A 14,126-nucleotide genomic window follows, 5' to 3' on the forward strand; every position below is an offset into this window, starting at 1 on the left:
TTTCATGAGTTGTCTCCTCTTACATTATGTTGACAGTGTTTATTTTGAATTATAAATATTACTTACAGTATAAACATGACCAGGGGTCATTTGAATAAATTCAAGATTAGATAATCCGTTATCAACAGTTATCGAAGAAGGGAACAATACTAAGTTTGATGTTATCTATAAATAATCTAATGAAACCTTTAATAACCTTGTTGACCCCTAGCTCTTTAATTTTTGAAATTTTGAGGTTTAAGTTATTTTTCTTTATTTAAACTTGCTATGTCATAGCTTTGATTTTGAGCTGGGACTTTCTATAGTACTATAGACCATAGATGTAATACCCACATAATAGTCATACTATAGAAAGTCCCTGTTTTGAAGATACATGTTTATGATTTCAATATTAAAACTATGCACGTGTACATGTATTGGTTTTAGAAAAGTTGTGTACTGTTTTTTTTTATAATAAAAATAAAGAAATTATGACATTGAATGTATGAATGGTATAAGGAACAACATTATTGCAGCAACATAAACATACATATAAATAATAAAATACAGAGCAATGCAATTAAAGATCGATCTCGCAACGCTGCCATTTTCTGGTATGTCGCAATATAACTTGTGGGCCTCATTCGGAATTTCTCATGCCAGCTTTGCCTGTAAGGAAGTAGATGCTTTTGATGCTGTATATCATATATTTGTTTTTCGTAAATTAGTTTATTGTTTTACATTTGTCATTTCGGGGCCTTTTATATCTAACTATGCAGGATGGGTTGATCTAGATCAGGCTAGTATAAAACAATTGTATTTTGGTCTTCAGTTACAGGAATAATGAATTTCTATATTCCGTACTTTTTTTCTTTGGCAGACATATATACTAGGAGTCATGTTTGAAAGCTTTATTTTGACTTTTATTTTATATAATGCACAAAAAAGTAAAAAATATATCTGTCAAATCCCGTATGTGCTTAGAGGGCAAAACAAAAATTGAACATACAAAGGTAACTGTTAATAGATTATACATCAAACTGGTTTTCAATTATATACAGTAATAAATGTTTAAAGTGATTTATTGATTTTTTGATAGTTGATTAATTCAACACTAGATGTCTTGTCTTGTAGGTAATATGTACATTCGGCAATCCTCGGTAGAATCCGCTACTCTCCTTCTATCCGTAAGATGAGGGTACGGAATCGGCCGAGTTGAGACGAATGGTAATATGTCGTGCATATTTTGGACAGCAGTATTTTTGAATGTAGGACAGAAAGTCACTGGACAAAAAGTCAACTTTAATTTTTTCTGATTATTTTGCTTTGAATAAAAAACGCTTTTTTCTACAAAAATATTTTTGTATTTTTCTTGAACTATTGTACACAAACCATCTTTGTAAATAAAATTTAACAAAAAAATATCAAAGATAATTAAATAATTGTAAAAAAAAAATAAAAAAATGTCAAAGTGGATTGGCACTTAAATGGCTTCATAGTGCCAAGAAATCTTTCTTTTGCACGATTAAAATTAAATAAATCTTTATTTTTTCAAGTATAATGACACATTTCCTAAATTTTAATATGAATATATGCATAAAAAAGTAAAGGTTTCAATTTATTTCTCTTGCATATTCAAACGATTGTCAACAGATTATTTATGTCCTACCAAATTTGTGACTTTATGTCCGGTGACTTTCTGTCCGTTTACCGTATTTTTGTGTCTAATGAATATTGTACCCTACTGACAAACTTGCCAAACTACTACTTCAAGGCACACTAAGCATGCTAAGTATGGAAGAAAACATTATAATACTTCCATGTTCTAAGACTCAATGCGTTTGTTTATCTTTTTATTTAAGTCTTTCATTCTAACTATGTATCTATTGTATAAGTCTTTGCTCTTTTTTTATTGTATGGCGGCGTAAAACACATTGTCAAGATTCAATTCTGGGTTCAATCAGCTGCCTATGATCGGATCCACAGCCTCTACACAGCTACTTTTGCATAGGTACTATTTTTGTACTAAAAATATGTAGTACTGGAAATTTCCTTTTAATTTTTAGTACTATTTCTTTACTTTAAAACTATTGTAATATTTAGGTACTTGTATTTTACAGTACTTGATTTGTACTAAATATTTTGGTACAGAAATAATGCAATATTCCATGTTTGAAAATCATAATTTTAAGAGATTTGAAATAGAAAAACTTTCAAAATGCTGAAAATGTAACGGTAGTAGACAACAATCTGTAGTACCTAAATTTCAAGTTCAAATCAAGTACTGTAAGATATGGTACCTAAGTATTACAATAAATTTAAAGTAACAAAATAGTACTGAATATTAAAAGTAAATTTCCAGTACTAACGATTTTTAGTACAGAAATAGTACCTTTTCAAAAGTAGCCTCTGGTCTAAGCAGTACACATTTTGTTACTAACAGTACAATGTATACGTTTTTCGTAAACAAATACAGAAATTAAATCTTCAACTTTTACTGTGGTCGCTTAAAAATCCTTCATACCATCAAGTTACCAAATCTAAAATGATTTTAACATTTGATAAGAAGTTGCATGGTATAAGACACGCCATATATATTCCTGATGGAGAGGGAATATAAATTGATTTATTCAAATTTCTTTAAAGCAATGATTTGTTTCAGAAAACAGGTGAATGATTGGTGTGTTTTTACTACAAATTAGAGTGAAAATAATATATTGAATTAAGAAAATCTTGATTCTTCCATAATAGTTTCCTTTTCATTGAAATCAGAAGTAAAATTACCGTTAAGGGAAAAAAGTCAATTTGCCCCCAATGCAAAGTAAGAATGGTCAATCATGGTAGCCGTAAATTCAAATACCAAGTAAAGTTTAAGTAAAGTTTAATTTTTAAATTTTGACAAAATATTACCTCTGACCTATTAAAAATTTTATAAAAATTTAAAACAAATATGATTTACAGGAATGAACTCGTGGCCCGATATAAATATCGGAGTGGCTATTTGTCCGGCTAGCCGGACGAATAGTGTCAGGGCTATTTGTCCGGTCATTGTAATGCGCATGTCATGTAATGTGCGTTCGGAAGTGCATGTAATATTATCTTCAGTAGCACCAAGGGAGCACGTGTAATCTGATCACTGATTTTCAATTTTAAGATCATTGCTGAAAACAGTGATATCAATATTTGTGATAAATTTTGCATTCATTTTCGGAATTTGACAATGGAACACGATATTATGAACTTCCAAGAATGATAATTTTATAAAAGTGACTCTAAAAAATTGAAATCACAAGGAAAATTGGAAATAAAAGATAATTGATCGGAGAACTATAGTTTAACAAAATTATTTGACTCGCTACAGCTGTGTAAATGGTGAAAAAGATGTTCAAAGCAAGAGTATAGCCGAGAAAGGCATTTGCAAATGGATGTATAACTGAATGAAATCTAGCTTAGTTATATTCCAAAAATGAATCTTGCAAGTAGCCCTCGAAGTGGTATATAGAAAGGGGATTGAGGCTACAAACTTGAAGTGGGGATGTTGGAAATAAGATTATAAACCGTGGGGTAATGAAATACACGGAACAACAAAGATGGGATCAGGAGAAACAAAGAGAAGAGAAATTTGGGAAAAGGAGCACACCGTTTCACCCCGAACCCCTCACGTACAATTTAAAAAACAGTGTTGTTTACTTCTTTTTGGGGGAAAGGGTGGGCATTATAGAAAAATCTCTCACTTTCAACTCAAAATATGGATAACTTTATGTCAAGGGGTCGATAATTCTCTTTGACGGCTACAGGCATAATAATTTTGTACCTTTTTTCAGCCAGAAAAAAATCCTTTGCGTTCACTTCAAATGCACGAGTCAAGTTTGTTTACAAGTAATTTCTTCTCTCTTCTTATATAACATGTATAACAAATATGGAATATATATGATTATTTTTCAATTATTTGTTATCCATATTGGACTATATACCAGTATGACATGTATGAAGAAAACAACAATTTCAATTACAAGTAACAAGATTAGGCCCTAACACTAAAGATTACAAACATGTGCTACCCCCTGGTGCTGCTGAAGATAATATTACACGCACACACAAATATTATAGTGACATGTGCATTGTATTGGCCGGACAAATAGTCCTGGTACTATTCATCCGGCTAGCCGGACAAATAGCAACTGCCTATAAATATCGTTTGACAAACACTTAATTGATAATAGAGAAGCTTAAATTCTCTTTACTAATAGTCACTGTTTAAAACGTTCAGCTGATTTTTACAGAGTTAACTCCCTCGGGTGTTCTGTGTCGTCTCTATTGATTTAGATAATTTATCTGATACACTTTATCCTCAAACCAATTTATTATTTCTTTATTTAGTTTCACTTCATTATTTCCGTAAGTTAATAGTCAATAAAAGATGGAAGTCAAGGTCATATTAAAGGTCATTTACAACTTACAAGAAAACGTTATAAACATTAATTATTGGAGAATGATTACTAAGACTTTCGGTTTATTCAAGGTGTAATGACTTTCTCCTATAATTTCCTAACATTAATTATGCAAGAAAGGAACTATTTAAAAGGCACCGAAAATTCAATAAAAATCGATATACAATTATATCATTTTATACAGTTAAGTTCCTTTGTTCCGAATGAATAAGTTCAGAAGTTCAGTACTATATATGTGAAATCTTTGAAAAACTATATCGAAGAATTGAATTTCACGTTTTAAGAAGCAGCAAATATTATTTTAAAACATACATGTTTTTCTTCATTTAATTTATTTAATATTAATATTTAGAAGACACCCCCGCATAGTGCTGTACTATGTTTAAGGTAAAAATATTTCTCATTTACTAAAAAAAAAACGTGTTCTTTAAAATAATATATTTTTTTATGTAATGCCCCTTTCCAAAAATTCCGCTCTTGAAGTTATGATTATAAACGAATCATTCTTAGTATATATAAGGATTTCTTTAATAATGCACTATTAAAACGTTTAACCCGTTCTATTTGTTTGCACCTGTCCGAAGTCAGAAATCTGATTTCCAGTGGGTTTTTTTGTTGATGTTGTTCATAAGTGTTTCTCATTTCTTGTTATTTATTAATAGATTAGACTGTTAGTTTTCCCGTTAAATGGTTTTACACTAGTCAATGTGGGGCCTTTTGTAGCTTACAGTGTGAGCCAAGACTCCGTGTTGAAACCCGTATTTTGATCTATAATGATTTACTTTTTACAAATTGTGACTTGGATGGAGAGTTTTCTCGTTGGCACTAATACACATCTTCTTATATCTAAGTATTCAAATTTCAGAAATGTTCGACAACTTTCAATATCTGACCATTTCAGTTTGTCCGATATACAGTGACACTGACCATGCCACTTTTATGTTTAACAATTTATTAACTGACAAATATGATCACATATGCAAACCATGACATGTTTATTGCTAATTCTAAATATCTTCACAATTTTCTTAATCAAGAGACCGATTGATCGATTTTGCCTCTTGTAATACTATCGAAGACATATTTCCTCATGTGTATGGTATTATCTAATAAAGCTCTGCTTTAAAAATCATTTTCCTAACCGAATGAAATCAGTTACTTGAAATAATTTTTTTTTTAAATTATACATCCTTCTGAATTAAATTTTATGATATGACCTTCATCTTGTATCAGTGTTTGTGACAATGACAAAAAATAATGAAAATAAAAAAAAATTAAAAAAAAAATTTAAAAAAAATATTAAAATTTAAACAAATTCCCCTTTCTCTCTCTTTTTCACATTTATATCAAATTAAATTCTTTTACTGTTGATATAAGTAGCTATAAATTAAGCTTGATTTCTGCAGAAATATAAAAAGTGTAACTCGTTATTTCAGTAGAAAATAAAATGTTATCAAAATTCTTTCGATCTCCAAAGCTGATATTAATTAAAAATGTACGCGTTAATTTATCTATGGACTTATGAAACCATAAATTCGACACGCTATCTATATCCCCGTTTTAATATGTTGTCAAAGTAATTATTACCATCTAATCAAAACAAATTTTCATCACAATATTTTTTCTACAATTTATCTTTCTTCCTTATCCGTCAGATCCGGATCATTGACACTGATATATCATTGATAATACATGATAACAGATTTTTATTGTTTGTCAATAATCACGTCACTGTTGTCTGTTGATTTATGACCCGGTTACCTACTAATACCTATTAACCAAGATTTTCGCGATTGCGCAATCATGTTTTTAAGTCCCTTTAAAAAATATTACGTAATGGCAATGCTCTAATAATTTCTATTTTGTCAAACTTGTCAAATTTTGACGAAGCTAATTTATGATCGAATATACACAAATCTATCGATTTTGATTGGATGAGAGGAAGCCATATGGTAAATCTATCGATTTTGATTGGATGAGAGGAAGCCATATGGTTCGGTAAATACTAAATACCAATATCGACCCCATTAACTACTGGGCACACAAAGACATCAATAAACATTGTTTGGTAAATTGGATAAAATTGCATAAAGGTAAGGTTTTTTTTCTTGCAAATATACGCTTTTTTAATATAGCCATGATATATTTGAGATGAAGAGCAACAATCAAAGGGTTGTACATTTGCTTTGGGCTTTTACATGTAAATTTGTGCAGATATTGTTTTGCACTTCATCCCCACTGTTATTATTTCACCAAGTTTCATCTTTTCATTCGAATTTTTTATAAATCCGTTATTTCAAGTTTATCATAAGCTTTTCGAAGCATTCGTTTTTGTGGGATAATTTGTAAGGTAAAATTCATATTCCTGTCTTCTGGCAGAAAATGGGATAAGCAAGTAGGTTAATAGATTTTAAATTTTAAAACACTTATATGTTCAGTATGACGGGAACTAATCTTGACTAAAGAAATGTTCCCCCGAATATGCGACTTTTACGATTCTTAACCAAACGTGAATGTCCATACAATATGTTAGGAGCTAGAGGCAGGTGCAGGATAATTTATGATTAGTTGGGGAAACAGGAGACATATATTTACTTGTTTGGCCTAAATCAATATTGCGCTGTTTAAATTCTCTAACGAAAACAGTTTCATTTGCAACGTCATCTTTATTGATGAGGTAGGCCCAATGTATAATTGTTTCCATAATATGAGATCCCGAAAGGCTTTTTTCTAATCAAACAGTAGGTACATGTACATGTAATCTTCTGAAAAATGGCCCAACAAAATAAAGATAAGAAAAATGAATTAAAAACAAAAAGAATGGCGTGCAAGAATACAAAGAATAGAGAAATTCGACCCATAATCTTATTTTAAAAGTTGTCACAAGTTAAATCTTCTGGTATTCCAGTACTACAAAGTATTTCTTACAATAATCATGAACATATAAAAATAGTTCTGTTAAAGATTATATATTTCGAATTTTACATGTTTGACCGTGGTAAAATTTATTATCAAAGGACACCTCAAGCCAAATATATATATACTAAATAAATGTCAAATGTTCGAAAATTACTCAAATGAATGTAGAATTCTTATTGTACTTTTATTATTTCTCTCAACAATTGTATAACTTCAATATATTGGTCCTTGGTTGGTTTCACTTGTATTCTTACTTTTAAAATTAACGATTGCAAGACAATACGGACAGTATAACAAAAATTTAAAGACAACTCCGTCACTGACCGTTTTCAGGACGTTTCGGCAACACTTCCAGTTCGTAAACAGACGTTTCGGCGACACTTCCAGTTCGTAAACAGACGTTTCGATCACAGTCGACTCGGTCATACTTTTCATATACATTTTTGAATTTTATGCATTTTTAATGCATATTTTGTTTTTTATGTATATTATTATTCAACTTCTCTGTAACCTTTGTACTTGCATGATTTTATGAGAATAAACTATCTTCATGTATATTTTTTTTACACATCAAGGAGGTACTATATGATAGCATAAATGAAAAATAAGAGATTTTTTTCGAACTTTGTCTAGATGAAGTGTACAAAGATAGAATAAAAATGATAGGTCATCGAACTTTTATTAGGGATACTGATTTTGAAAATGTACATGTATGGCCGAAAAGATGCTGACATCAACATACAATCCATTATGTCTTCGGTAGCCAAAAATTAAAACTATCTTCCCTTTCTGGTCTACTCGCGGTCTATTACATTTTTGACTTCATAAGAAAAATAAAACTTTTTGTTTAAATCTGAAATTATCATTTTTTTTCACTACAAAAATCTTTTAACCCAAAAATATTATTAACCAAGCAAAAGTAAACACCTTTAATCTTCGTTTCTTCTTCAGTTTTTGCATCCTTTTCAACAAAAAAGTCCCTTTACCTTTGCACCTCTGCCCATAGAATATCAGTTACAAATATAAGAACCCAAAGCATGTAAATATCCAAACAAAACTTACACCCGTACATGTATTTTACCTTGGTCTATTATTCTAATATAATAGTCCCAGATTTTACTATTCAAACTATTTATTTTTGTACAATTGACCTTTCTGATCAAATATATATAAACACTGACATATAAAAATTAGTCTAAGCTTTAAACTATTAAAATTCTTTTGATCCTTTGTAATATACTCATTCGTCATCACAATAAACTCTGTATACATAGAATTCGAATAAGATTGAACTTATTCCTTGACCATAATGAAGTTCTTTTACAACACTGTAACACAACGTAAGGAGTACAAATGGTGGACGGATGTAGGTCAACAAGGGGCTGTTGAAACATACACGTTTGATGATTCAACATATTGATATATTCTATATTCAACTACGAAGTCATAAAAATGTTTGAAAAAAGGATCACGTTATAATTTTCAAGCGCTTTTCTGAAATAACATTAATCAGGAAACCTCAAAACTGAATATTTGAATGCCAATATGATGTATAAGAAGTGTAACAGTTGAAGAGCTACAATGCATATGATTAAAAAGAAATAAGAAGCGTGCTTGGCTCTATTGTTAGAGCTCGAGAGCGGTTCCTTACCGAACCAAAGTAAAGACCCAAAAAATTGTATTTGCATTTTACCCCTCAAACACGTTATATTTATGAGTTAAAGCAAAGACTGGTCTATTCGGAATCAGATAAAGTGTCCGGTTTGCGTGCACGTTTCATTTTGAACAGACACTTCACAAATCCTGTCAATATAACATATAAAAAAAAAATTATCTTTATTGTAAAAGTTACAAAAAAATAGTTTGCGCCAAAAACGAAAACAAACCGAATGTAGCAACAGTCCGTACAAAGCAGACGTCGTACACATATTCCTATCAATATAACATAATGCCAATCGTCATCACAACTCGCCATTTCAGAATCTAATGCATCCTGGGTAATATTTTCAAAAACGTACTACAAAGCGTTTTGATTGGTTTAAAACGTTATAAAGAATGGAAATCAACCAATGACGTAAAGTTATTTTCACTTTGGGGTACGAAAAATGAAATTACCCATGATGCTTTAGATTCTGAAACGGCCAATTGTATATGCTTGAAGTATTCACCACTGGACGCTATTTTTTCAAGCAAATCTTCATATATAGCTGATTTTTTAACGACAATTATTTAAACAAGTGTCCAAGGAAAGGAATGAACTTTGTGTAAAATCTAGTGGTTTTGGTGTTGTACTTTCTATATCTATATTTTATTTTATTTTTTATTTTGACAGGTTTTCGAGTTACAGCAGACTATGTGTTGATTCAGAATCAGACAGAAAGTGGAATTACTAGCTTGATTTGTATTAAAAATGGCAGCTGCTGTTGTATCTTCAAACAGTTTTGATAATATTCCTAGTACAAGACAATTCGTAATACAGTTAGATGACAATACAAGCTACCCGGAACATGTGTTACTAAAAATAAACAAAAGTAGTGGATGTCAGCCAAGACCTTCTGATGTCGGAATAAAAACATGTTTTTCCTCAAATTCGACTTCGTCTCGAAATCCTTCTAACGCGAAACGAGAAGACAGTTACAATTTTTACAAATCTATTACAAATATTCACAAATGGCCAGGTGACGATACCTATGACATTTCTAAAATACAGGAATGGAAAGATTGGAGACAGAAAGCTAATTTGCATATGGCGAACACGATCATTGACGAAGAATGTCCCGGACTTTCCCGAGTAAGTGATATAACAACCCACCCTATTGAAAATGACATTGTTTTCAATGTGTTTAAGACAACAAGGTCATCCGAAGGTTCAATGTCAGTGCTTGGTGTTACTTCATACAGTATGTTTGGGATACCTCGGATCCAATCAAAAGTCGATTTCGATGACAAAAGTAGCCTCCATGTGGATGATTTAATGCCGCCAGATTACGACGACTGTTTCTATGGTAACGATGACCTTCCTCCGGATTACGACGAAGTTTTTCAGACATAGGATGATATTCAAACGTTCAGGTATATAGTGCAAGCAGTTCAAACATATTAAATGTTTACTGTTTATTCTCAGGAGGCCAAACAGTTTGAACTTCATATGAAAGCGAGGTTGATGATATTTATAATGAACGATGTCTTTCAAATATGACGCAAACCGATTGAAAACATATTAACATATAATCTTAATTTTTTTGTTATTAAAATATGGTATTGTTTGATATTATGGTATTGTTAGATATAGATTACTTTGTGATTTTAAGTGTTTTTTATCCGTTGTTTGCTTTTAGGATTTAAACTTGAAACACGTAACTGTTTTTAAAAATAGTGCAAGTTCCTGACATTGGTGAACTCTGATATGAAGCTGCTTAAAAAAGTGGAAATATACTGTAAAATGTGACTTGGACAGAAGTTAATTAGAATAACAACAAGTTTGACGTCAAAAGTATCCAAATATGTAGTTTTTGTTTTGAAATGTAATGGGTTGTACATGTTTTTATAGACCGTTTGCTTTTATGAATATTATACCTAAGTAAATAATTTTAACATGACACATGTTATCAGTCTTAATAAACAGTTTTATAATTGAAACCTGTTGATCATTAGATTTTGGTGGTTATTTTTCCTACCTAAAAGATTAATACATGTAGTTTTATACCAAACACGAAACATCCTCACAATCTCTATAACGAGGAGTTTAAGCTAGCTTTAAAACCAGGTTTAACACTCCTTTAATTCGGATTATGCTTACAAATTAATCAAGGCAGGAATAATCAGATGGTACATTCAATCTAAGAGGTTATCAAACAGTCTTGAGGTGTCTATGTCTTTATGGTTAGCTCTAACTCTCCCGAGTATAGAAACACCAATAATAAAAAAAAAGAGACTTTACCACAGATCTACTTACGACACCATATTCCGAAGGCAAATTAATAGCAATATAAAACAACAGTTTGAGAACATGGTTAGCATAATATGGTTAAAACGTCGTTTAGCATCATTATAAACAGAAAGCTATAACAAAAGGAAATAAAAACACATAAATATGACAGACACATACTCATACTAGTGTACAACAACTTATGAACCACATCAAACATGCAATATGTTTACCCACAGATCATTGAAATGGTTCAAAAATATATATGACAGACGCGTATACTAGCAGAAGAATAATATGAGACAATGATAAACTAAAATACATACATTCTATATTTCTAATACCAGCCACTGTACTTCAGAGGAATTTTGTTCAGCATTATCATTATCATCAACAGAAAGTAATAATAAAAAAAGAAACAAACATATTCAAATATGACTGACACATATACTAGCAGTATAACAATATTAAAGGATGCTGATGTAATAAATTTAGATATAAGATGTGGTATTCATGAGAGCCAATGGGACAACTCTCCATCCAAGTCACAATTTGTAAAAGTAGACCATATAGATAAAATTATATCCTTCAAAGGGAGCCTTGGCCCACAACGAACAACAAGCTTTAAAAAGACCCTAACATGACTAGTGTAATACCGTTCAAACGGGAAAACCAACGCTCTAACCTATTTAAAAAAAAACGAGAAACGAGAAACACTTACGAACCACAGCAACTAACAACAACTGCTAAATATCAGATTCCTAACTTAGGACAGGTGCAAACAAATCATTTTTATGCAGCGGGTTTAAACGTTTAAATAGACACCAACCGTCACCCTTATCTGAAACAATAGTGCAACATCACTAAAAAGAAAGACACAATATAAAATATCAATTGAAATGGCATAACTCAATCAAACGGCTTACTATCACAAGTGATCATGCACTTATGTATTGTACAGCGGGAAACTAAGGACGCAAACAATCCCACAATGCAACGCTTTGTTAAGCGCGAACTGCTTTGCGCGTTTTATCCGTAAAGAGATTCTTATATCAGCGAATGTGCTTCTGATGAAACTTAATGCAACATTATTATAAACAGAGGTTTCGAAAAGCTATCAAAATAATTTAATTAAAAAAACAAATACGACAGACACATATACTAACAACAATATGTAAGACTATCATCGTGACCGATATATAATCCATGCATTCTATCTTTCTAATAGCAGTCACTATACTTCTGATCTTGCAATATAAAAACCCACAGACATTTAAACATTGATATTACTGTACAGACACATATACTAACAGTTCAACAATATTAGACAAAGATGATATAGAATTCATGCATTCTATATTTCTAAAATCAGCCACTGTACTTCTGAAGAAATTTCATGCAATATGACTACCCACAGATCATTGAAATGGTTCAAACATATATATGACAGACACGTATACTAGCATTAGAACAATATGTGACAATGTTAAACTAGGATACAAACATTCTTTATTACTAATACCAGCCACTGTACCAATGAGAAAACTGTAAGCAGCAACTTTATACACAAATTTCTAAAATATGATTAATTGAAATGCATCAAAAAAATGATATACATTATTTCAGTTAACCCGCATAATTCAGTCGTCAATTTCCGTTATTAACTTCTCATGGACATCTAGCGTTTTAGTCAGCCATTAACGTCGCAAGAATAGTACAGACCAATGACGGCGAGGGCCCGAGTTATTCCGGTTATATTCAATACATGTATAGTCAGGAACCTGATGTTTAGTGGTTATCGTTTGATGATGTGGTTCTTAAGTGTTTCTCGTTTCCCGTTTTATTATAAAGAATAGACCGTTGGTATTCCCGTTTGAATGGTTTTATACTTTCATTTTTTTGGGGGCTCTTTATAGCTTGCTGTTCGATGTGACCTTAGGCTTTGTGTTGAAGACTGTACTTTGACCTATAATGGTTAACTTTTATAAATGTGGTTTGGATGGAGAGTTTTATTGTTGGCCCTCATATCGCACCTTCTTATATCAATATTATTCAATCGATGTGAATTGTCAATAGAAGAGGAGTTAGGCATTACTTTCACATTAACAGTACACCTACTGTAGATCTTTTCAGTAAGTTGATTAGGAATTTAAGGAAAAGAAAACCTGATAATGATATTACTAAATAAGCATTTTAACAATCTTTTAATATCAGACTTTCGCAGCGACCATAGATTTGTTGAGCATCTAATGTCAATTAGCAAATATTTCATATATATACACTTTTTATGACAAGTTTACAATAATTCAATAGACGAGAGAGGATTGCCTCCCCTTACACATAGTGAGCCAGTGACTGATAAAGAGCAAAATCAACAAAACAGTTGCTTGATTTGGGACAGATATACATGTATATGAACATATATATAATTGGCATCTCGCTAACATGTTTAACAACGCGACATCTGTACTTAGTTTCTTCTTGTTGTTGGGATGTACAAGTACCCGCCCACGTCCGCACTGTGGTTTTGTTAGATGGATCTCTATTTGAAATCTATCTGATGAGTTAAGCTTTTTGTAACTGATGTTTATAGTTCATTGCGTTGTTCTGTTTCACAAAAGACAAATGCTTTTTCAATTAACACAAAAAAAAATCAGAAAAAAACAATACCTCTATATATTTGGGCCGAGACCACAATTGTCGTCCCTTGATTTTCGTTGTTCAGTCCCTAGTGTTAACAGTGGGTTACTTGCCATTAATTTTTATACCCCTTCCAAATTTATTTCTCCATGTTTAATACCTAAAATTGTAAGTAGGGGGGTGAAATAACACTGTAAAAAAATTTGGGT

At 31.3% G+C, this 14,126-nt stretch overlaps 1 protein-coding gene across 1 annotated transcript; it reads left to right on the plus strand.

The window, feature by feature from the left end:
* Nucleotides 1-6,306: 6,306 nt before the first annotated feature.
* On the plus strand, nt 6,307-10,988 carry LOC134718960 (uncharacterized). Its single transcript, XM_063581835.1, has 2 exons — nt 6,307-6,523; nt 9,682-10,988. The coding sequence occupies exon 2, from the start codon at nt 9,760-9,762 to the stop codon at nt 10,399-10,401; it is 642 nt and encodes a 213-aa protein (XP_063437905.1). The 5' UTR covers nt 6,307-6,523; nt 9,682-9,759; the 3' UTR covers nt 10,402-10,988.
* The last annotated feature ends 3,138 nt before the right edge of the window (nt 10,989-14,126 follow it).

The sequence above is a fragment of the Mytilus trossulus genome, chromosome 5, assembly GCF_036588685.1.
Source record: "Mytilus trossulus isolate FHL-02 chromosome 5, PNRI_Mtr1.1.1.hap1, whole genome shotgun sequence".
In the NCBI taxonomy this organism is placed as follows: domain Eukaryota; kingdom Metazoa; phylum Mollusca; class Bivalvia; order Mytilida; family Mytilidae; genus Mytilus; species Mytilus trossulus.

Bases quoted from the DNA above. Each gene is read 5' to 3' on its own strand.
- LOC134718960 (XM_063581835.1), top strand. From the start codon at position 9,760: ATGGCAGCTGCTGTTGTATCTTCAAACAGTTTTGATAATATTCCTAGT.